Genomic DNA, 24,947 nt, shown 5'->3' on the forward strand with positions numbered 1-24,947 from the left:
CACAAGAAATTAGTGGCTTAGAATCCAGACATGTCACCTGGGTCAAACTCCCCCTCCCTGCTCTGAAATGACATGCTAACTACAGTGCTTGCTACCATTAAACTTTTAGGCTAAGCTTTTTTCTGTGCTTCTAAGATAAATTGTATTCTCATTCTCTGTTGTTTCTTTGTTTTGTTTTGTTTTCTGTAAGCTACATGCCAAAAATGTTGTGCCTGTGAAAATTCTTCTTGAGTTATAGATGAAGCTCTTGCATGACTGACTGCAAACATCTTTGCACCTTGCTCAATTTAACAGTAACTCTAATCTCTTAAAGAAAGAAAAGAAATATCTGGTATGTTTTTTTGGAGAAAAATGCAGCAGGTGTTTCTGAAAGGTCTGTTTCTCTGATCAGCAAAAAAGCATAAATAAACAGGGTTGCAGAGTTTAAAATCTTGGTAAAGAGGATTTTTTTTTCAGTCGAAACTCTGTAAGGCAGATCATGTGTGGGTCTTTAAGAGTGGCAATAACCCAAAGCTTATTGGGTTAGCAGTATGTACATTTTCATGAGACAAAGATAACCTAATCAAATACAAATGTTGCTTTGTTAATTAGTTAAATATTGCAATTGTCAATTCAGCATCTATCTATTGTAAACCTAACCAAATTGTGATTTAAATAGGACATTTATGTTAAAACCCCTTCAGGTCACTTAACTGAAATAATTCTAAATGGGCTAAAATTCCTCCACAACAATGAGAATGAATGATTGTTATTGCAGACACTTCATGGCAGATGTTGCCACAAATTAACCAATAAATCCAATAGTTGGCACAACTGAGGTCATTTTAAAAAAATTTAGCTTCCACAAACTTGGCCTAAATCCCCAACTACAACCAACTAAACAACAAATATGCATCTAGTTAGGGATTAAATATGTTTTCCCATAGTGATGCACACATTTATTTTTAACTTTGCTGTTATATGTTTACTCAATATTTATTGACCAACAGATGATTAGAAAAGAATTTGTGCCAAGTTATGGGGACTGGAGCAGCACAAAGAAAGCTTTCAGTTAATCAATTAATCTCTCTTTTTCTTTCTGCAAGGCTTACAGAAATAGCTCAAAGTGTGACATCTTGAGGCTAAGCATGATTTTCATCTTGCACATAGAAAGATTGTGACCTTTTTATTATTGACCATCACAACCAAATGCTTCCAGTGGGAAAACAAAAGGCTTTGTGTCCACATTAAGGAACAGTTGGTTTTAATATGTATGCTAACTGCTAAGACATAAACTGAAGGTAGGAGGGAAAGGGTTAAGCTGTCAGGTCCAGAGTCCAGATCGCACAATGCTCCCTTCAGACATATCCGCCTTTTCTGAAACATTCCTGAAAGTTCTGGGCCTCTTTCTCCCTTCATATGAAAGAGAACATTGACATTTGGAGGCCTAGGTTCCTCTCAAAACAAATGTAATGGTAATTTGTTAAAAACATACAAAACATCACTTCCTCCTCTAAGTCTCTATGTCAGGAAAGCAGGATTTTACTTTTGAAACAGTCTGCATTCATTGGTGTTTGACTTGCATCAAGAAAGTTTTCCATTCAAATAATCTTAAAGCCATTAAAACTACTTCAATGGTTTTACTATTTCAAGCATTCAAACATTAAAATGTTCAGTTCTTGCAGGACATGATGGCTACTACTTTTACTATTTAAAACTTCTATACTTCCTAAAATATCTAACTTTTTATAACCACTCTTCCTGTGAAGAAGCTGTGAAATCATACAAACACCTGGTGTTCTTTGAAGGCTAACAACTGTACCTTACTTTCAGCTTGAAACACTCAGCATAGTTTGCTGATTTTATTACAAAGTTTAAATTTCATTAAGTTTTCTTTGTCTAATCCTATTTTTTCCTAGTAAAGGTTCATGTCATCACCCACTCTACCTAATTTTGACAGTTTTTGAGATCACTCCTAATCACCCAAAAAAATGTATGCAAAAACATTTCATTATTCACAACCAAAGCACAGAACTCTTCATGAGTCCCTCCCATAAGTCCCTGCAGCACAACCACTTTATATTTCTCGGACTGCACTCAAAAAAACAATTCTGCCCAGAATATCCATCAAAAACAAGCTGCAAAAATGCACAAACCCGATCTGTACAACCAGAATGATGTAATTTTGTTCTTGCAGCTCTTGGGGAGAGAGAGCAAAAACAGGCTGCACAAGCTCCTACAGTGCAGCTTTCTGCCTTTAACTTTTTCAAACAACAGCTGGCCAAAAAAAGACTCATGGTTATATATGCCCTACCCTCCACATGCACTAATGTGTTCCATGGGGAATGATTTGCAATGGCCTTCACTAAATCTGGATTGAGATTAAACAGGCTCCACCAGTGTATCTACATTACTTCACAGCGATGTAAAAGACGGATTATCGGGCATCTCATTAAGAGTGAATCATTTCTTGACCTCAAAAGAGAGATAATGTAAAGTGTGAAAGCTGAGTTATCCAAGCTGCACAAAACAAATGAAGAAGTAGTAACACTGTATGACCAATATAACATTGTATCTGATTCAGAAAGGTGATGGTAAAGTGTGGTGGTGGTAATGTAGTGGTAAGCTAGGATCCTCCATCGAGTAGCTGTAGTATTTTACAGTAGTTAGCCACTCTTAAATAAGAAAGTCAAAAAAAGCAAGTCACAATTCTAGATGGAAAAAAACTCACAGTAGCATGACAGCATGAGAAACCTGACTTTATTAATTAGGTACAGACACACAGCTCATACAAACACTTAGCTTGTATTTTATTATAAAAAACATCAAACCAAGGCAGCCCAACAGGCTTAATAAATATATGATTAAAATAAATCAGACAGGCAAGAGTAACTGATGAAGAGGTTTTCAATTAAATCTGTTCGGTCTATTTTTGAAAACAAATTAGACGTTTCTAATCTACATCCTATATGTGCTGCCTTTATGTAATCAGATTGACAGTAAGTATTTTGAGACTAATTGACATATGGTAGAAAAACCCCAGCCGAGTGCTGTTAGAGATACCACAGCTTGATACTAAGTACACCAAAGAAAACATTTTCTCATATAATGACTTATTGAACACCACTGCTGCAGCTTTCAGTTTTTGTTTACAATTGCTGCAATACTCCATGTAAAAATGCAAGACATATTGTGAAGAAAAAAAAAGTGGATGTGGTAACAAAATGTGCCATGCGTTGACTTTACATGCCTCCTTCGGTCGGTCCGTCTGGCTGTCAGTCTGTGACACGATCTCTGTTTTCAGCTCCTTTTCAGGAAGTAAGTGTCAGATGGTGCTCAGCATGCTCCCTCTGCTCTTCCCAACAAGGCATCAAACACAGATCTCATAGCTGGGATATTTTCCAGGAAGCCGAGCAAACACTTGAGTAGAAAGCTTTGCACAGAGGGATGCACAGTGGTAACAATAAGACCCCCATATGTCTCAAGAGATGCTGGCCAAGAAGGCCCGACTCATAACAGATCCAATGAGGGCAGAACAGCTTTTCAATAGCATCTTGGTTCATCTTTATCATATTTCTGGCATAGTAGCATTCAATTCAATGATGCGATGATTAGCATCTAATTGTATATATAAATATATATACTGTATATATATACTAGAATGATAAAACTTCTTGGAAAAATCATTGTGTATGTTGGTGGCTAATAATTTCTAAGAACAAAGCAGTGTCCTTGGCATCACAAATTATGAAAACCAGTAACAACACCCTCTATAAAGGTATTTGTCAAAATAATAGAGAATAGTGTCAAAAAAAAAGTCTAGTGAGTTTGAAGCAATAACTCATTGGAGTTTTTAACTGTTATCTTCTAAGCTTCTGTAGAATCTGTCTCAGCTGCAATGAAACAGTAGTTTCTATGTAAACAGGAACAGCAAGCAAAGGTTACGTTTCAGAATATAGATTTTTTTAATAGTCTAAAATAAAAGCGCTACACATGTCAGTATTTTATGTTTTAAATGGAAGGGGGGATTCAGCTCTGGTAAAAAATAATGATGAACCATGATTAAATTATCTATAAGACAGAGGTGGACTGAATTAAAACAGTGCTACAACATTTTTCTTCTTGACACTTTCCATTTCAGTTTTAATTTAATCCAATGGAAAAGATTTGTTTGTCAGTTAGCCTTGCTTCCATTTTAACCTACAGTAGTAGGTTAAAATGGAAACTTGCTTCGTTGTTTCAACGAAGCAAGACTAAATGACAAAAAACGCTCATGCTGTCCCTAACCCCGCATTATTTAGCTGAGATCTTTTCAGTTGTGACATTTTTCAAGATCTCTCTTTTACATAAACTCTAACACTGTTAGATATTCGCAAGAAGAGAAGCAGCTGTTGCTGCATATGGACAGTCTCTTTCTCCTCCAAGCACACATCCATGCCTCTAACTATACTAATATTTTCTTTCCCATCTAGTCTGCATTACATTCACTTCTTCAGCTCTTCGCAATCTTTCTGTTCTTTTGAGATTAACGTATTCAGGATTACTGCCTTTAATAAGGAAAAAAGATCATCATAATCCCCTGATTTAATTCTCTTACATCCCATGAGCTCTTCAGCTCAATGAGAGACAGTGAGCTGAAATAGGCTAATGAGTCAGGCCTGCCATGACGTTGCACAATGCAGAACCATATCTGGTTTGACAGCCAGGCTCTAAATCACCTAAATGAGTGAAAAAACTTGATCTTAGAAGGCTGATATTTTACGCATTTTTTATGTGCACACATGAACAATACTAAAAGTTCAGAGCTTCCTAGAGTGCTGACAACTCAGAGCTTTTACTGGCGGTCAATGAAAATTAATTAAGACTTGTCTTTACTAGTAAGAATATTTTAAAAAATATATAATTTGAAAACAATGCATGCTAAAGAAAAATGTTGTTGTTTTTATATTATGAGTTTTAGCACAATCCAATAGCTTATAAATTTTATTATCCAGAATCAAAAACCACTGCAACCTTAAATAAAAAAAACACAGTATATATTATGGTGTATATTATGATTAATAAGCATCTTTCAGTACAGCTTGAGAGTAAATAATCATAGTTTTTCCCACTGCATCTTTCTTCCTCTCTGATACATTTCTGTGTAATAATTAGGGTTCTGTTGCTTCCCATCACAACATTTCAGAAGCAGAAACTTTTTTCCTCCAATTTTACATTTCCACTACATTAGTTAGAGACATGCATAAAAAATATGATTGATTAACCATTTTTTTGCTGCATAATATCCATTTTTGCACATATTACTAAAGTTGGTATGTTGAGCTGTTGGATGTTACTTTACTGTTACCAAATAATAACAAGCATTAAAAACAGGTTCTTCTAGCATTGATATTCCGTCAGCTGTTGGGAAAATCTTAGGCATTAACATTCTCTCAGAAAGCTTTTATGGTTTTAACAGAAGCTAGTTATGTGTAAAAAATTACTTCCTAATTTGCTCACCCTTTTGAACAGATGCCTTCCTATGTGCCTAGTATGAGTCAGAGGCATTTGCTCTAGACAGACTGTGAGAGGGCCAAAAAACACTCCTTTAATGATTAAGGTTACAGACCGCTGTCCTAACAGCGCAGCTTGACCGTGTCTTACAAAAGCATCTGGACAATGATGGGAACATAGAAGTGCCAAAAACAAGCAGGGGTTCTGAGCCCTCCCTCTTTCTGGCTCTGAACCATTTCACAGAGCAGATTTGGCAGGACTGATTTGGCAGCGCTCCCTGTTTTATTCTTCCCAACCTGCTAAACTCAACTCACCTGTGGCTTGATTTGGCACATAATTTGACACAATGATATAAATTTGTTTACGCAAGCATTGATTTTGTCCCTTTAATTTTGCTGATCTTACATTAATGTTACATAGGGGCTTTTTTCACTGGCAAAAGTCCAAAACCAGCAACAGAATTCATTCTGTTCACAGAATTTCTGCATTCATCTCGGTCTCGTTTATTTTTAGCCCCACCTCTCACCTTTCTCTCTCCTTTTTTTAGCCGCCTGCTATGTTGAGGCAAACAGTCCTGTCTTGTTTTATCCGGCCTTCTCATGTTCACTCATCCGTCCTTCTGTCTTTGGGGAATTATTCATGCTTGGCCTAGCTTCTCACACCTTTTGCACACCCAGGCTCTAAGGCACACATCCAAAAACAGCTTCATCCAAACATGCAAATTGAGCAGAAGGCCAGATTCCATGTTTATTTAATATTTAACATGCAAAGAAGATAGATGAAGTATCTTTCTATACAAGTTTTCACATTACGCAGTATTATAAAGGTAACACTGGGGCGTGCTGTTGTGGCGCAGGGGGTTAGCACGCCCCACATTTGGAGGCCTAAGTCCTCGACGCGGACGTCGTGAGTTCGACTCCCGGTCCCGACGACCCTTGCCGCATGTCTTCCCCCCTCTCCTCACCCTCCTTCCTGTCTGCCTACTGTAGAAAAAATACGAGCCACTAGCGCCGCAAAAACTGTTCGGAGAAAAAAAACTAAAAAGTAACACTGACCAGTGAAATTACCGAGAATATGGTTTATTGAAATGTTTTAACGTATAACTAAATAAGTACTGCCAGAAAAGCTATAACTGTAGATAAATACTACATTAGTCCAATGGAAAGAGGTTTTTCATGCCAAGCACTTACCAAAAGGTAAAGACCTAACTGCACCACTCCAAAACATATAAAAACTTTTATGAACAACACTTTTTCAAAAATAAGATAAAAGAGAAGACATAAATACAAGAATAGGACGAATCACACAGAAAAGTAAGTTTTGAAGACCTGATCAATAATATTTTTACAGCCCAATTTTATGGTTTTTATTTGCAGAACAACCAAAAACATAAATCATACATCATTTTTCTCCTACTTTTCAGTCATGCTGTACATTGGGTTGGTCTGTCACATTTTTTCCATTGGGAAAGTCCTACAGTGATTACTTACTCTGATTAATGATCTCGAGATGGCACATCGTTTTTTTTGGTTGTCGTAGTTACCATGCCCCTAAAGTTCAATTTATCACCACCGTCTCAGTTGATGTTTAAGTTGCTTAATTTCCTCTGAATTTCTTCTGAATGTCTCACTACACCTCCTTTGACATATGTCTTCCTGAAGCTCATATCTGTAAATGTTTAATTTGAGCACTCTCAGCTTTCTAATATCAAATTAAACCTGTAATTTTTTACGGTTTCAAGCAAACAAACTTTGTGCAAAACACATTTGACAATTTTGCTTCTTGGTATTCCATTTCCACTGCCTCTTATGTGTAATTTGTGTTCTATGTGCCAAGGTTTTCTACCTTAGTTGATTTGTAATTGTAATTATTTAGGGCATTTAACTCCAACATAATAGAATTAGCACAGCTCAGATCACACCTTGGTGTATTTGTTATTAACGCTGCTCATTAACACTCTCATTTCAGAGGTGCTGATGACTTGTTGTTGCTTGAAAGAACTTGGAGTCTTAATGGAAATCTCATCACAGCTCACCGATGATTCTTCAGTCAATGAAAGCCCATAATCATTCATTGTTTAATACATGCCTGGAAAAAAATATAATCTAATAAGCCCTTAAGAATGGGAAGTATGTAATAGTTTTGCGGTTGAATAAATATAGAATCAGATTTTCAACTATTGAACCCTGTACAGAATATTTGCTTTGGATGAATTGTTGGGTTAATATGACTCCTACAGTGCAAAACTGCTTTCAAGTATTTACTGCAAGCAGAAACAGATCAGAAAAGCTTATTGTGCTTTTCCTCTCCATACCTACTGAACTGTGTCTTACCCTATATTCCAACCTTGCAGAGTCATTGTCCCAGAAAGCAGCCCTCTGATCAGTTCCATCCTTGTACTCCAGTGATGCATAGGATCTGACAGCTAAGCAGTCCAGGTAGGACTCAGATGAAAAGGGCAGCTCAGAATTGGAGAGGCCTGGGAGCTTTCTGCGTTCCCAGAAAGCAGACAGGTGGATTTTATTTGTCTACCTATGCATGAACTCTCCATCTGTACAACTGCTCTGCCTTTACAACCGTCTCTTTGTAGCAATTCTGTTTGGAACCAATGGTTCACATCCCCTGTTTTTTCCAAGGGATCATTTATCAGCGTCAACTTTATCAGACAGATTTCAGACATTTTTTGCAGTTGGAATTGAAATTTTACAGAAAAGATTAATAACAGGCATTTGTTGTCTAGGCTTCAGCGACTGGAGGAAATCTGTTGGAATAAATGATCATCAAAATCATTCCATCCATCAGTGTTTTTTGTAAACCCTGTAAACAATTTGCACAATCTTGTTTTCACAATCCTGACTGTTTATTTCTTCTTTTCTGCAGAACACAGCAGGTGCCAGGTGGTTAAATAAAAGCAGAATTTAGAAAACAAAAAGTTATTTTGCTGAAGTGAGCCGGGCATATATAGCAGTACTTTCAACGCATAACTCAGAAGATTTACTTGTTAAAGGGAGAAACAACCCAAATGATGTAAAATAACAGCTTAGAGTAAATCTACAAGTGTTCTCAGGTACAGGTACCACTGATTTTGTTCAGGGTGCTTTTGGAGGCTCTCAGAAGCATTGACTTACAGTATATACTGCTTAAAGCTTTTGTTATTTCTAAATAGCAAATAAGATGATTCACATAAGTGTATTTTCAGTACACACACACGCGCCCCCACACACACACACACACAAAAATACAACCTGCAGGTTTTTATAACAAATGTGATACTTGGTATGTATTTAGATGTACATAACCTGAGTTTGTGTACACTTAGGTGAGGCATTAAATAAAAAGAATATTCATGACTTCTTTAGGACTCTTTCAGTATTCACAAAAAGGAGGTTTCAGTTTCTCCTATAACTTTTACTTCACTATTGTCATGATTGTGTGGTTGTTAGTGGACCAAGATGCAGAGAGGCATAGGCAGCTTGTAGATAAAAAATTTTCAATGATAAAAATTATGAAAAAAGAAAAAAATACTTACAAAAACCACAGGGAGCCAGGGCAGAATATAAGCTATAAATCCAAAATACAGGGATGATAATTTCAGCAGGGAATACGGGGAAGAAACAGGGGAAAATAACAGGGTATAACAGGAGAATCTAGCAAAGAGAGGATCCAAAGTGTTGAAGTATATGGAGAGTGAATGTGGAGCAATGGACCTGGGCTGATTGGCTAACTGACTGCAGGTGTGAGGGGTGAGAGCCAGACAGAGAGACACAGAGAGAGAGAAAGTGAAGTGGGCGAGGGAGAGTACACAGGGTACTAGGAAATAAATCTAACACTACAGAATGAGTAGACATAAGGAACATAGCTAAACTAAAGCACAAGGAAAAACTAGACACAAGAAAAATAAATTGGAATCACTAAGGATGGAGTGAACTAAAGAAAAGCAGAAACAAGACTGATCTAATAAAAATAAGAAACTAACAGAATAATAATGAAACTAGAATCAAATCAAACTATAAACAACCTTACATCCTAACACTTATAATGTACTCAGCAGTCCAGTTGTTTGGACATTTTTTCCCTTCACAATAGGCTAACATTTAAGATATCCATAAAAGATATCAGCAACTTTTGCTCAATTAGATTTGTCTAAAAAAGCTCCATATACAGGGATTCCCCCCCCCCCCAACAATTTATTACTGTGTCTTTGTTCAGATAATGACACACAATTTCTGGAAAAGGAAAGGAGTTTAATAAATAAAGAAGCTGAAAAGGTAATGGATAAAATGCAGATAGGGAGGGAGAGACAAGTGGCACGAGTTCAGAAATGTGACAGTCTGGAGATCAGCTTAAGACTAAATGCCCAAACTCCACATGGCTGCTAAGGTTCTGCTGCCATTAATTCTTTAGTAGCTGAGGCTGTGCCCTGACAGATTCCAGATCAGCACCACTGGAGGAAGAAATGACACATATGGGGCTGTCAGATAATTTATCAGCAGAAAGCACAGGGTTTCGGTGCATTCAAGGTGATAAAAGATTAAAGTGTCATGGCTTTTAATGCACCTTTGTGCTTTGAATGAAAAGCAAGAAAGGCACCTTGAAGTGAATTCCCAGTAGACGATTATTTACCTCACCAGACAGTGAGTGGCCTTAGGGGATGTTGACCAGAACTAAACAAACACAAATAATATGTCAGATATATCTCAAGGATGATCATTTCAAACCATTTATATGAAACATTAGAACATTTTACTTGGGCTGCAGTATCTAAACATCACTTTTGGAGAAAGGAAGAAGTCTGCAACAGTAAAATCAGACATGATAATTTATACCGTTGCTGCTAATGCACCCTTGGCACATGAAAATGATTGTGCAAGCAACTAATACATCATAACTCACTCCTTCTCTTATAGTTTGTTCACTGGTTCACAGCCTTTGCTTTAATCATAAACAGACACATTCCAGTAGAAATAAAGCAGGCCATGAAGAAGATCGCTACTAGTTCTCTGGAATGTGATAACTGCAGCATCAAGCTGCATCAGGTCTTCCCAGAGAGAGTTTTCCTAGGACTTCTGTTAATCTGTTAAACTCCTAACCAGGTGCATCATTTTCAATAAACTTGTAAACTACCTAAATACACGGCAAACCTGAGGAAAAAAAAGTTGCTAGGGGCTTCAAAAGACTTAAGACTGGGCAATTACTCTAAACATATAAGCAGAGCCTCACTTTTCACATTCCTTTAAATGACTAGAATCACTTTCCTTTCACTTTCCGGTTATACACCACCTTTTTGTTTTTCTGTCACATGTAATCACAAAATGTACTTTGAAGTTTGTGGTTATTATTTGAAAAAATATATATTAAAAAGTTCAAGGACTGTGAAGACTGTAAACTCACAGAAATGCCAGATATAATTTTAGTAAAATTACATTGGTAGCAAATGGTGAGAGTTTGTCACTTTAGTACATGCAGTTACACGTCCTCTCAGAGTACATTATGACCCAGTTCTATCAGTGGATATTCACAAGTGGGTTATGATACCTGAAATAATCAAGCTCTACCCCTACCCTTGCAGTGGATTTCTTGAGTGTGCCCCATTTATAGGTTATGTAATCATATTTTTTCTCTCTTTTTTTCCCACACATTGTATGTTTGTGTTTTTACCTACAGGCTCTGCGTTGGCATATAAGTCTCCAGCCTTGGGCCAGTGAGCACCACTCTCTGGAGGATGAAGCTAAAAGGTTCCTCAGCTACATCACAACCCCACAGGTGAATCATTGGTCGAAGAATTACTGTTGCCTAAAATAATTTTCTGTTGGATGAAGCCGTTTTTATTTTTTATGTACACGTGATTCTCTAGTAATAGCAGCAATTAACAGCTAGAGACACTCATCCTTTTTTGTTGAATTCAAGAAGACTGCATATAAAATACAGACTTCTTAATACAACACAATGCAGCATAATATGGAGATCCAGCTTTATCCTGCTGAATTCTTTCTATTGTTCAATCTTATTTAGAGGCACCAATGCTGCTTAATCCATTGCTACTCATCTCAGTTTATCAAAAATACATACCACCCTTCTATCAAAAAATTAATTAAACAATTCTAACATCCCTAACCCATCGATGATCACACCTTAGCATCTCTCTTTATAATGTATTTCATGTTACTAAAATGTGTTACTGAAGTAAAATAAATGTTCTATAATATCCTTATATTGAATGAATCTCTGTGTTGTGGTATTTATCTTTTAAAAGTAAAATAAAAAAAACAAACATATCCTTTGGAAGGAAAAAATGAAAACCTGCAAGAATCTGTTTCCAACTTGTCAGGGAAGTTCCCACGAGGTCGACAGTAACACGAAAAGAGCTTCAAGAAATTCTGTCTAACAATGGTTGTCTTCTACATGGAATAACAATCTCTTATCCTCTTATCTGGAACAAGGTGCACGGTTGCAAGGCAGGTGTTTTCTTCCATAGCTAAAACCTTGTGGGATAATGTGACACGGCCTGATGAAACCAAATTTCTTGCAGGACAAGAAAGGTGATTAAGAGGAATTTTAGTTTTTAGCATCACAGAGAGTCTGATGGCCTTGCCAGAGTCCAGAATTTAACCTGGCAGAAAATCCATTGAGTCACCTGAAGAAGACTAAAAATTGGGGATTTCATTAATGCTGAGAGCATATGTGGTTTTCAGAAACACAAAATGGCAGCTTTGATTTTAGTTATTTGCTAACGCAGATATTTGAATGTGACATTAGTGCTAAAGGAGAAACAGGTCATATAATTAATACCAGAACAAGGTTGTACCTCTCAGGCTACAGTTAAGTGACACATACTGTAGATCTCTTGTATATGCAGCTCAGCTATTTGTATCTCTCAGTCGTGCACTGTAATTCATTACTCTATTGATTACAACATAGATGGATCTCACAGCACCTCTATTCAGACCGAATCAATGAGATGCTGTAGTTTGTTTTTTTCTTCTATATCAGTATTAATTACAGCAAATCGATAGAGATGTTCTGCATCATGATTAAAAAGAAATTCTGTATGCCTGTGGCACTGAGAGATAATTTTCTCTTTGTTCCCACCCCAAACCCATTTGAAGACTTGTATTTTCATCACCCAAAACTAAATTTGGTATTTTCACTTTAATGAATTTGTCTTGGGGATAAATTGGAATCTTATCTGTGTCTCTATTGTACGGCAGCAGGAACAAAGAGAGTCTGGGTCCAAATTACTAAGAATCATCACTTTATATCTTCAACAAAGTACAGATTCAGCTTTTGTGCGTGTGAGTTGGTGCTTTTTGGTTATTTGCATGCGGGGAAAGCAAGAGAGAATGGCGAGAAGAAAGAGGAAGATAGCGTGTGTTTTGTGGGAAGCCGTGAAAGGGAGCTGTCCATCATCGACAGTGACAGACGAGGGTGGAAGCAGTCTATGTGGGAATCCTCTGCGTCCTCAGCTGTAATGCTGACTGACACAATGTCTGGTGGAGCTGCTACTCTTGAGAGATGGCCTGCAACACAACTGTCCAATCAATAGCAGTCAGCAGCATCTAAGCAGGCACTGGGAAACACAGAAGAGAAAACGTTCTCTGAAAGGTATATAACAAACACCGCAGGGACACTTCCTCTCATGTTCTCAGAAATTGGTATTCAATTACAGCCATAAGCTTAAAAAAATAACTTTTTCTAAATGATGTTTCTGTCTTACAATGCTTGTAAGTCAGCAGGTCAGTCCATGTTGCTGTACATTATATGCCGATGACTGCCTGCAGCTGGGTGCATATTATCAGTGTCAGACATTGTGGAGCATGTTTAAAATTCAAAAATGAATTCAAGTAATACCTGAGACCACGGCTATTTCAGTGTTAGGTACAACAAAGACACCCTTGGGGTAGAGATGAAAGGGAGCCTGACTAAACCGGTGCTTCTCTGCTTGACCCATCACTGAACAATATGACTGGAATTTCTTTAAGGCCACAGCAAGCTGCTCTTTCAAAACTGTAGAAATGTACATTTTGGCAGCAGATGCAAACATACATAATTTGGCTTCAAACGTCAGTTTTTAGCCAACAATGGGTGTGATTTTACAAGTGACTTTAAGAGATTGCAAATAATTTCTTGTATGAAAGGGCTAATCACACCTACATACTCAGTCATTTTTCTGCATGTCAACACTGATTGTTCACTTTAAGCTAATTATACACTGCAGTCTGCAGAGTATGAAGGAACACACACATATCTCCAGGCATGCTGTTGTGTTTGCACTTAGTGTAAGACAGAGTTAGATTTTTGCTCCGCATCATCACATGTGTGCCAACAATGTTCCTCCTTGTGCAAACTGAAGCTGAAGAACTAAGAGAGCAGAATGTGAACGCTTGAACAACCTGCTCTCATGCTAAAAACTCAGCTATGTGCAAAACAGCTAATCTACAACTGACATGTTTTTTATGTTTCTTTAAGGGTTTTTAACACATATCACCCTTTAAGTTTTTATTTCAAAATCTTCAGTATTTAATGTATTTAAACATCGGTGACTCTCATGAGAGTCAGAAAGAAAAATTATCCATTATAGTTTAAGGATATGGAACATGAAAACCTTGAAATCTTGAAGTCCTTCTCATCATCTTTGCTTTCCTACTTTGTTTTATCCCTGCAAGACCAAGAAATGTCAGTCAATGTCTGAGCTCCAACCCCAGCTGTACATCATGTGGAGTATTACACATATTGAGATCAAACTACAGAGGTCACACTTCACTTGCTATGGTCAAATTCTCCAGCCGTTTGCAGTTATTTATAGCAATAAATTAAAAAAAAACATTGATATTAGTATGTTCAATCAAAAGAGACAAGACTCGAAACGGATGCAAATACACACACATAAACTCAGTTATTAGATTCATTACTAATTTAACTCTAGCAGCCTCTGTTGACTTTTATAGGATGATTTATGTTGTATAATTTGACACAGATCACGCCTCTGCAAGTTGTGTTTAATAAATTGAGTCATCAGTTCTCTTCCACTATCTATTAACAGATGCTTTATTTTAACACAACATAAACTCAAAAGTGAGCCAATATTATTCATTTCCAATTCAGGGCCTGCTTTTGCTTTGTGAATACGACTTTTGCAATGCTTCAGTATTTGAAATACTCAGATGTTAAGACTAATAACTGTTTCAAATAGACATCTGCTGCCACATGTACATATTGTGTGTCTTTGTTTGTATCCAGGTAACCTGTGCTTCAGTAGTCAATAATGATGCCACTACAGGAGCATCCACTGGTGACTGGGCTGTGTGCCTCGATCCAAAATTCAGCATAACCCACAGGATGAAGAGCAAGAACTGTAGAGTGTACTCTTTTGGGTGGGTATGAGAAAAAGTTGATTCATCCATACTGTGCATGTTTAATATATTTGTGTAAGGGGGCAAGCTAAAGTGCAAAATGATTTATTGGTTATGTGTAAATACATATATGGATCACTTAGTCATCCAAAATTATGATCCCTTTTATTTTTTTTAGATATTTAGTTCTTTATAAAGAATTGTTCCCATGTCTATCTCTTACCATATTTTGTATTTATTTCCTCAAAAGAATGTGATTTAATGACTCTTAAACATTTTTACCCTGTTTTGGGATTTCTATTTTTATCTAGTCATTTTGAATGAGATCCACCAAATCACTAAGGTGTCTGACCTCCCTGAGGGTGGAGGGTTAAATCCTCCCAGCTGAATTATGTCGAGGATCATCTTATCTTGGCGGGCTCTGCCCTGCCTGCCCTCCCTCTGGCTGGGGTTAACAGACACCTGAAAGGCATTTTCTACAGTGCGAGAGCTTAGTAATTTGACTGCTGAGAGACAGCACAGGTGTCCTGGCATCAAGACACAAAGACCCTGTGAGTCAATGGAGTCAGTTCACTCCTGATTCTTCATGGTTGGTTCTCACTGGAGGGGCGATAAAAAGGTAACAAGTTAGACAGTGATACTCTAAGGCTGACTGATGGAAATCTCCATTTATCAGAAAAGACAATGCTCTGTAAAAGTATTCACACTTTTTGAACTTTTTAATGTTTTGTCTGGTTAAAATCAGAAACATTTTTTGGCTTTCATGTTTTAAGCTAGTACAAAGAAGCAAATGAATGTAAGAACTAATATTTTGACCATATTAGTAGACGGGGGAGGGAGGGCAGGCTTAGCTTATAAGACAGAAAAGTAAAACAATAACTGGAAATACAGCCAATGGAAAACATTTGGATACTTAATCTGAATGGCAATATTATAACATGTGAGTCATTACTTCTTTGCTTTAAGGAAATAAAAACCTTCTTTTCACGTTTTCCTGCAGTCCAATTAATCCTTTGAGAGCTCCGTGATGAAATCAAAACACTCAAGTCACCCCTCAACTCTGGCAAGATAGGCAATAAAAGAAAGACAACGACAGAAATTTTCTTGAAAATTTCACTCTGCAGTGCTGTTTGATATGCTCCTTATTTGACCTCCTATTATTATGCACACACCAACCGAGTTCTTGGTCATGTTCTTGACACAAAGCTAGCCATGCTGAACATCCTGCTATCAGGACTGGTTTCCACCACTTTATTTAGATTCAAACTACAGTTCACAGCTGCACATAGAGCTGGGTTATACAGGAATGCAAAACACAGGTGTCTCTGTGTACAGCCTTGAAGTCATCACATCTCGGTGGATGTATTTACTAGCTGTGCCCCGTTTGTTTTCTGTTGATGGACCTCATTTGCTCTGCGGATAATGAGCTGAAGGCAGCTGTGTCTGGGAAAGATGAGCAGCTGCTCTCTCATTGGTCGGCTGCTTGTTGCTTGTTGTGTGTGGAGAGGGATGGATTCAGAATGCTTTTCCACATGAAAGGTCACCTTCTCAACCCCCCACTATTTATATTTAGAGTTCATCTTTTCCTGTTGCCTTCCTACACTTCCCTCTTTGACATGGTGTTTTGTAGTTGAGAATGAAACAGCTCTTTCTCAGTGTATACTGTCTAAGAAAAGTGTCAGCCCAGATGATCAGATGTAAGAGTTGGATGTAAATAGGTGAGTGGAAGTGCAGGGACTTGGTCACTGAAGGTCAACTTCAGGGTTATGAGCATCATTTTTAACATTTAAAAAAAACATTTACATTTAAGAAAAAAATTTTTTTTATTGCAGTAGCATGATCTCATACCGGAAAATTCAGAGAAAGTATCCTACCTTTAATTTTAATACAATTAGTCAATGGGAGAAAAATACTACAATACATTTGTTGCATGTTTGTTTTACATGTTTGTTGCATCATTACTGACAGCAATTACAACAATAATTGTCAGGAACCTCTAATTAATAATCCATAACATCCTATTTCCTTGCATTTTTAATATGACACAGAGACACATTTCTCTTACACATTATTTAAAATAGGAAATAAGGGAGAACATCACTTTCAAATAAGGCAGATGTGTATTGATCGTTGTTATGAAATGCTATATGAGAACAGCTCCTTGCCAAAGCTAATCCATATGCAAAGTTAGAGCAATAATTCACATTTGAATCAACTTGAACTGTGACAAGCAAGGATGTACCAAAGTTTATCTTGTCACTGCACACAATGAGAACGAAAGTAAGGAAGTGAAGCCAAATCTCCATAGCTTACTGTCAGAAGCTAACAGGGTTTGGCAAACCTTGTTAGGGTATGACTTTATGAGCTTGGAAACACTAGGTGGCTAAAAATAAAAATCTGGTGAACTCTGAGAAAAAAAAACTATTGAAAATAGGTTGTCATTGTGTCTTTAAGCAGGTTGATCCAAATAATATGGCTAAATCTACACAGAAATTGTTCAAAAAATTTAACTATTCTATTCCCCAGACATAAACTTTGTAAAGGTGGACTGGCAAGAGACACCCCTTATTTATGACCCAACCTTGTGAAATGTTTTAGAAGTAGAATACACATTGTATCAAGAAGTGTTTCCAGCAGCAGTAGAGGTAGCTGTCACACCAGCAATTTTCTAAAATGCAATTATTAGTTGTGATTTAATTCTTTTCACCCACTGGATAAACAGACTCAAATTAAAGGTTGAATTTTTCAAGGTGATATTATGTTGCTTATACAAGGAGCTTGTGTAAGCAAGCTCCTCGTGTAAAAAGTGTTACAACACTTTTTACACATCTTTATCAGAGGTGCAAACAAGTCTGGATTTACACCGCATGTACTTGTTTTCCCTTTACAGTCTTTTGGTCATGACTGAATGAAAACCTACAACATCAGTGGCATGTTTGACCTTTGGTGGGCTCAACAAAATGAGAGCAGAAATCTATATGCCCATTTTTCACCTTGCTGCTTGTTTAATGTCTGCAGTGGAAGGACTGGCACATTTGACTCCATGTTTGGTCAACAGAGCACTCTCCCTTATATTTTTTTAAACAGATGGATTGATTGAGACAGATTTGTGGTCTGTCTGTGTTTGAATTTTTAATCCTCTTTGGTTCCATACTTGTGTGTGTCTGTGCCAGCAGTCTAGATGTCATTCTGCTGATGGGCTCTGCCACTTCGGTTTATAATTTACAATACAATCTGAAGAGGTTTTTCCATTCCTTTACCACAGTATGAAAAGACCCAACTCGTTTGCAAAACCAGTCATTATTTTTTTCATCAGAGTTCACCTTCTCCTGCTGAACCACAATCAACTTGTCTTGAAGTGCAGAGAAGATTTTTCTTCCCTGAAATTGGTGCACAACCGTCCTTGAAGATTCAAGGCCATGCAGCTACAAATTTAGAACACTTATGTAGGCTAGCTCTTCAGCAGGGAAGTAAAAATACCTTCACTTTATTATAAATGGACCATGTTTGCTGTCTGAGGAAATGTAGTTTCTAACACATTGTGCAGACAGGCAATATAACCCTGTAATTATTATCACTGAATCCAAAGCAAGTTAATGGGGTAAAGTGTTTTCTTCTATGCAAACAGTGTAAGAGAAGGTAGAATTAAATGTCATAATTATTTAGCTTCTTGCCATAAAAAATATTCAGTGAGAATTTGTTGATCATCTCTAAATCTGTTTTAAGGTCAGAATTTTTGAAGTATGTTTATATTAAAAGCTTACATTTCTAAAACAAATAAATTGTTAAGGAAGACACCATTAACAACATTATGATAAAAAAAAAAATCTTAAAGTAACAATACATAAATAAAAACAGCATTTTGGACATTCATATGGCTCACAAAAAGCTTTGTGTCTGTATCGTAACATCAGAAGAACAGAAGAGACCAACAAAGACCATTAATTATTTTTTGTCCATTATAATGCATTCAGCTGCAAAGTACGCTCCACTGACAAAGATAAAAACAAGTTGCAACTTCATGAGCTTAAAGTTTGGGAAAGAAAATTTTGACATGTTAGTGAACGTCATATATCTGAAAAAGGTCTGAATAGATGTCACCTGGTTGTATTTCTCTTTTGTTACAATTACACAAAATGCCCTTTTTTTGGTTGTTTGTATTGTTTCTTATCTGACTGAAACACCTCTAAAAAACTGTCATTGTTTTAACCGTGTTACTTTAAGAGCGGAAGCCCCACCTTTTTTTATTTCTTCTTCTGTGGTATTGTCTTTAAATTGTTTGTGCCCCTTAGACCCTCCCCTTTTGTCATATTGTCCTGTGGTAGAGGTGTGTGCTGTTTATTTTTCATCTTAATACATCCAGTTTATTTATAGATTTATGAAGTTAATTTCTGTTATGTATTTTTGTTTTGTGTAGGACTTGGAGCGGGCAGCCTATAACACGGTTGTTTTCTATTTGTTCCCGTCAGAATAAATCGAGAAATCATCCTTTCTTAAAGATAAACCATGTCACGGCCTGATCACTTAATAAAACCAGAACAATGCAGAAAGGATCCGATTACATAGAGATAAGAGGTGAGACATTATAACAGAATCTGAAAATGAAATAAATTAGGATTTTTAAGCCATACAATCATACTAAGCAGACCAACCAAATTTGTGAGATTGGAAATGCTTTAAGAAAAATAATCCACACTGGCTTTAGCCCTTCTTAGATTTACCATTAGCTTTAGCTATTTATCTTAAATTAAGACTTCAGGAGGTAACTACTTCAAAAAATCTGTACTATTGCTTTTTAGTAGAATTTTCTCTACACTGCACCAGTTTATGGTACCCTCAACCCAGAGTGTCTCTACTCTTGCACGCTACTCTAATGTTAGAAAATGACGGTGTTTTTCACTATCGTCATTCAGAAAGGCTTTTGTTGCATTGTAAGCCCCCCTTTTTTCTCCCTGCTGGGATGTGGGCGATACCTAAGCTATCATCTACAGTGTACTGCAGTCATTCACACCAGAGAATGGGAAACTGTCAATGACACATTTCGTGCTGTAAAAAGAGACATCGTCTTTCATATCAGTCCCTCGCATCTACTCATCTCTCATCTTTCTGCAAGTGGGATGCGTTCAGGGATCTGGTGCTTCATCCGTCGATGAATTGTATTCCCACTGCCACAATTACAGGAAAAAGTTGCAGCACAAACGGGAGACATGGGAATGCAGGAGAAACTGAGTTAGGAGAAAAGGGAAGGGGATAATGTGGGATTAGAGAAGGGAATCCGTAACAGACATGTACAGGGTGTGCATTGTCTTTTTGAGTTTTACAGAAATGTCCAAATAAAGGCAAAGTCACTTGAAACAGATGATCTGAGGAGCTTTACTGAAGCATACAAAACTTAAGTAGATCACCAAAGGCTGCAGCAGGCTAAGACATGGGTGTGTGCACTCAAGATGAGTTGCATCGTTGCTCATTGTGGACTTTATTGCCCCATTTCACAAGCTTAAAAAAGAACAAACACTTACTTTGATAATTGCATTTCACATCACCAAGTAATGACATTTCCAACAGGATTGATTAAACCTCAGCAGAAAGTTACTCACCCCAGCACAAGATCCAGGTCCTCTTCATGCACCTGTACACACTCAAACTCATAACGCTCACCACACACAAAATGCCGCACACCACCAGAGACCACCATGCGCACACATGACGACATGGGAAGTTAACAGAGAGAGAAAATAAGTAATGAATGTATGGCTCTTACAAGCAGCAACAAGTACAAAAAAGTAACATAAAAGAAACAGGAGTAACAAAGGAGAGTCACAAAATTTTCTCTGCCGTAAACACCCTTCACACTTGTATTTCTTCCCATATCTTTGTGTGAGTTAATAAAGTAAGGTCTGTACCAGAAATATTCAGTTGAGATTATGGTTAGAGTATTGTTCACTTAATTTATACTCATGTAAAAATGCTAAATTACTACGATCAACAACCTCTGTCTTACGATGTTAAAATTTGATCTAAGAAAGTAAGTTTGTAACTCATCCCATCTAGACTAAGCTAAAAGGAATTAGTGGGTATCTGCTGTAAAAATCCTAAACATTCATATAGTCAATTTTTAGCTTTTCACAATATTTAGTACAGATGTTTCTGATCCTCAGAGAATAAGGCTTTGAAAACATGGTCATTTTATGGGCTGTCCCCATGATTTTGATTTTAAATGAAAAATGAAATGAGTCAACTGTCAGAACAGACAGTTTTGCCCTCTTTAGAAATAAATACTTTAGAGATCATTTTAACAGAAACATGTCATGCTTTTCCAATTTCCAATTTTTTATTTTTTGCTTGTATATCTTGGTTTTATTTGATGTAATTGAGTCAATACAGTAATGTATAAAGGGATTTAGCCCATGAAAGGTTTCCTCTATTTTTTGCTTTTCTGTCAATTTTCTTTAGACCTGTACTGTTAGCACATCACCCATATAGCACCTGTCTGACAACATGAAGTGGGCTAGGTGATCTCAAAAAAGAAACCCATCTTCCCCTGATCTGAAAATAAATTTCAAGAACAGATGAGAAACAAAGTCACTGGAGTTTTTCTGTCTGGAAAGAGTTACGAAGCCATTTTTAAGGCTTTGGGACTCCAACCAAAATCAAACCACAGTGAAAGAGTCGCCAGCCTACTATTATTACCACTAGTGTGACTCAATGACCCATTCAGAAGTTTTCAAAGGAAACCTAAAGCAACATTTGAATCACAGTATGGCCTATCTTGCATCAGTCAAGGTCAGTGTACAGCCAGGTATTGTAAATCGACCACAACAAAAGAGATTTAAAGAAACAGCAGCATTAGGGCAGTCGAAAAGGCCTGACTCAACAACATAAATCCCTGACTCACATTTTTCAAATAATAATAATAAAAACGATTTAATAAGACTTAGGAAAATATTGTTGACCAACAAGAAAGATGTAAATCATTGAGAAGAAATGCATCTCATTACATCTGGTGTAAATCTGCCAGTCAAGCTATCCCTTGTTTGGCAGAACTGAGGACTTGGTCAAAATACCTTCACAGTGAAAGGTTTTCTAGTAGTAATAGTTGTAATTGTGAATCTTTCTTTTTTTGGTTCCTGTGGTCTTCAGGTTGGGAGCGGATGATCACTCCATGGAGCATTTTCTTGCACAATCAGGTTGTGAGGTCCACTGCTTTGATCCTAGCCTGGAGCAACCTCACCTACAAAAAGCTGAAATGTGGTTCCACCGCATCTCTGTAGATTGGAGGGACCCCAGTCCAGCATTTGTCCCTAAAAGACAAGCAAACAAGAAACTAGCCACCATCCTTGATGACTTTGGACACAGAGACGTAAGTGGCAACACAGCTTTATTTATTTATTTAGCTTTACAGTATTTATTTATTTTGTTGTTTCAATGTTATTTGGGTGTTGCGTGCAAGTACTGATCCATTCATGCATCTCACCATAAATTATCCCTCATTATGATTCCTCTCCTGGGTGTCTGTCTCAAGATCTAAGGGAACATCCTACCATTAATGAGTCCATGTTGCTCCTAAATCTGATCTCACTTAATGGTACCACTTCAAAAACTTACAGGGCTGAGGGTTCTCTTGCTCCTCAGATAAGGATTTGCATACATGACCATTAACACACAACTTCATGCCCACTAATAAACTAATAAACATACCTAGAAATCACTTACAGGTCCTGTGCAAGGAATTTCTTGTGCCATCACCTACAAGAAATGGAATCGAATACATTAGTATTCCACCTTACTTTCTCTTATTTTTGTCCATAATCCTGCCTAGCCAAGAAATCTGCCAGAAGACAAGTACTTTTTCACATCACTGTGTTGCTGCAATTCCAGTAGTGTTACATTAATGACTAATGAATTGCATATTGCCTGCTCATGCTGGTACTTTTGTATTATGAAGTAAGTAACCCCTGTTAACCTACTCTTATTTTTCTTTTATAGGCTGGAAGCTGAAAGATTCGAATTTAAAGATGACTCTTGGCTAGAAAGCCTCTTCTTAAATATAGATGCAGTTTTTATCCTAGTTCAACTCCAATTTCAACTCATTTTCTGGAATCTGCCAGTTTATTGCGATGATTCAGTTTGTGAAATGCACAAATATAACATTGTCGTTGTGTGTAGTGTGTGGGTGGGCACACTGTGCTGGTTTACTGAAGACAGTAGTCAACCTATTTTAAATGCAGGACCATGCACACATCCTCATAATGAGATTTTAATGTGAGTACTTGGTGTGCCAGCGGAGCAAGCAAAGGCACTAGCAGAATTGTTCCCTCTCAAAAGGTTCTGCCAGACCCCTAAGACCGGAAACAGTCACTCAGAAAGGTTAACATATGCATTTGTGCTGCCTGGAGCATTGGTCTGCAATGGGTAAAAACTGCACAAACGACTCATTTACGGAGCTCTGATGACCAACTGAGACAAAACACTCACAACAACTCACAAAGAAACAAATGTCAGTTGCCGAATGTCACATCTTGTTTGGAGAAAAGAACTGCGTACTGGATATTTAACTGCACTATAAGCCAATAAAATTAAGTAATCAAGACTGCCCAGTCCTCCAACCAGACATGAGGTGACCAATCAAGTATTTCTTATACCTGGTCCTCAGTTTGCAAAGACATGATTTTTTTTTCACTTTTACACATCTGGTTTAAATTTATGCCTGTTCACCAAACTTCTACAGAACTCGATAAGAAGATGATAAGGAAATTTATTACTTCAAATAAAATATTTTGACAACTTTAAGATTCTATAAGGTTTTCTGGGGGGTTTTTTTTCTCCCCTCCAGGGGGTCTTTTGTGGGCTTTAGTGTTCCTTATACGATAGTGGGCTGACAGGAAAGGGGGAAAGAGAGGGGGGAAGACATGCAGCCAATATCGCCGGGTACGGGAATCGAACCCACGACGGCCGCGTCGAGGACTCAAGGCCTCCAAATGTGGGTTGCGCGATCCCCTACTCCACCACAGCATGCTGTTTTCTGGTATTTTTCTTCCATTTTTTTAACTACATCTAGAGGCTTGAAAGATCCATATCATTTTTCTTCTCTTTTTCACATTTTGTTATGTTATTTCCCTAAACTTTGATAGATCTTGTTGGAATTCAATATATCAACACCAAGTGGCTGGCACATGGAGTGAAAAGAAGGGTACACAGTTTTCAAAATCTTTTAAAGATAAAAATCTGAAAAGTGTGGTGTGAATGTGCACGTCAGTCCAAATAGTCAACACTTTGCAAACTTTGCCACTTTTCACCACAGTTACAGCTATATATACCCCACCATATAGCACTTTGAGATTTCTTTGAAATGTAAGGTGCGTTACAAATAAAATGTATTATTATTATTATTATTATTACCATGATGCTGCCACCATTATGTATAACAATTGGGATGATGTGTTCAGTGGAACAAAATTCTCCACAAATGTATTCATTTGTGTAATACATTGGTATTCCACCTTACTTTCTATATTTTTTTTCCTCTGTACTTTTTAAGTTCACATTATAAAACATATGCTCCTCAAGTTAAAGAACTGTACTGAAAAAGGGTGAAAAACCAACTCAAGTCAAGAAAACAATGGGCAGTAAATGGGCAGTATTGTGTAAAATCGACTTTTTTGATCTTCACATTAGGTTATAATGTTATTCCCTCTTAAAAAGCAAAACTGGAGTGTTGCCTTGACTCTTCCATGCATGTTTGAGAAATCCTTTAATCACCCGTGGCAACCATTCAGCTGTGCAAAACGCCTGGAGGGACCGAGCACCGCCTTCCTGGCGCAGCTCCTCCTCAGAACTGCAGTTTCCAAGCTTTCGAACTTCCTCCTCACAGGCAACCGTCCCCTTCTACTCCCTCTCTCAACTCCTTCAGACTAGCCAGCAGCATGTAGCAAACACCTGTTGGAACCGTGGAGCTCATTATAAAAACTACTTCTCAGTTCAATGCTGATAAAAGCATTATTAAAGTTGTTAAGATCTAATAAACAATCATAACTACCTTGAAAAATTACAAAAAAATTTGAAGCATATATAAATAAAAGACGATTTAATACTTCTTTGCAGAGCACTTATAACTGTTTTATATTT

The 24,947-nt window shown here is 37.3% G+C and overlaps 1 protein-coding gene across 1 annotated transcript in view; it reads left to right on the plus strand.

Moving 5' to 3' along the window:
- Positions 1 to 24,947, plus strand: part of mettl24 (methyltransferase like 24) — a 36,508-nt gene that overhangs the window by 9,245 nt on the left and 2,316 nt on the right. The window contains exons 2-4 of the mRNA XM_032585603.1: positions 11,137 to 11,235; positions 14,710 to 14,843; positions 21,963 to 22,182. Of these exons, the coding sequence (XP_032441494.1) occupies positions 11,137 to 11,235; positions 14,710 to 14,843; positions 21,963 to 22,182 (453 nt within the window). The remainder of the gene's footprint in view (positions 1 to 11,136; positions 11,236 to 14,709; positions 14,844 to 21,962; positions 22,183 to 24,947) is intronic.

This window comes from Xiphophorus hellerii, chromosome 15 (genome assembly GCF_003331165.1).
Source record: "Xiphophorus hellerii strain 12219 chromosome 15, Xiphophorus_hellerii-4.1, whole genome shotgun sequence".
Lineage (NCBI taxonomy): Eukaryota > Metazoa > Chordata > Actinopteri > Cyprinodontiformes > Poeciliidae > Xiphophorus > Xiphophorus hellerii.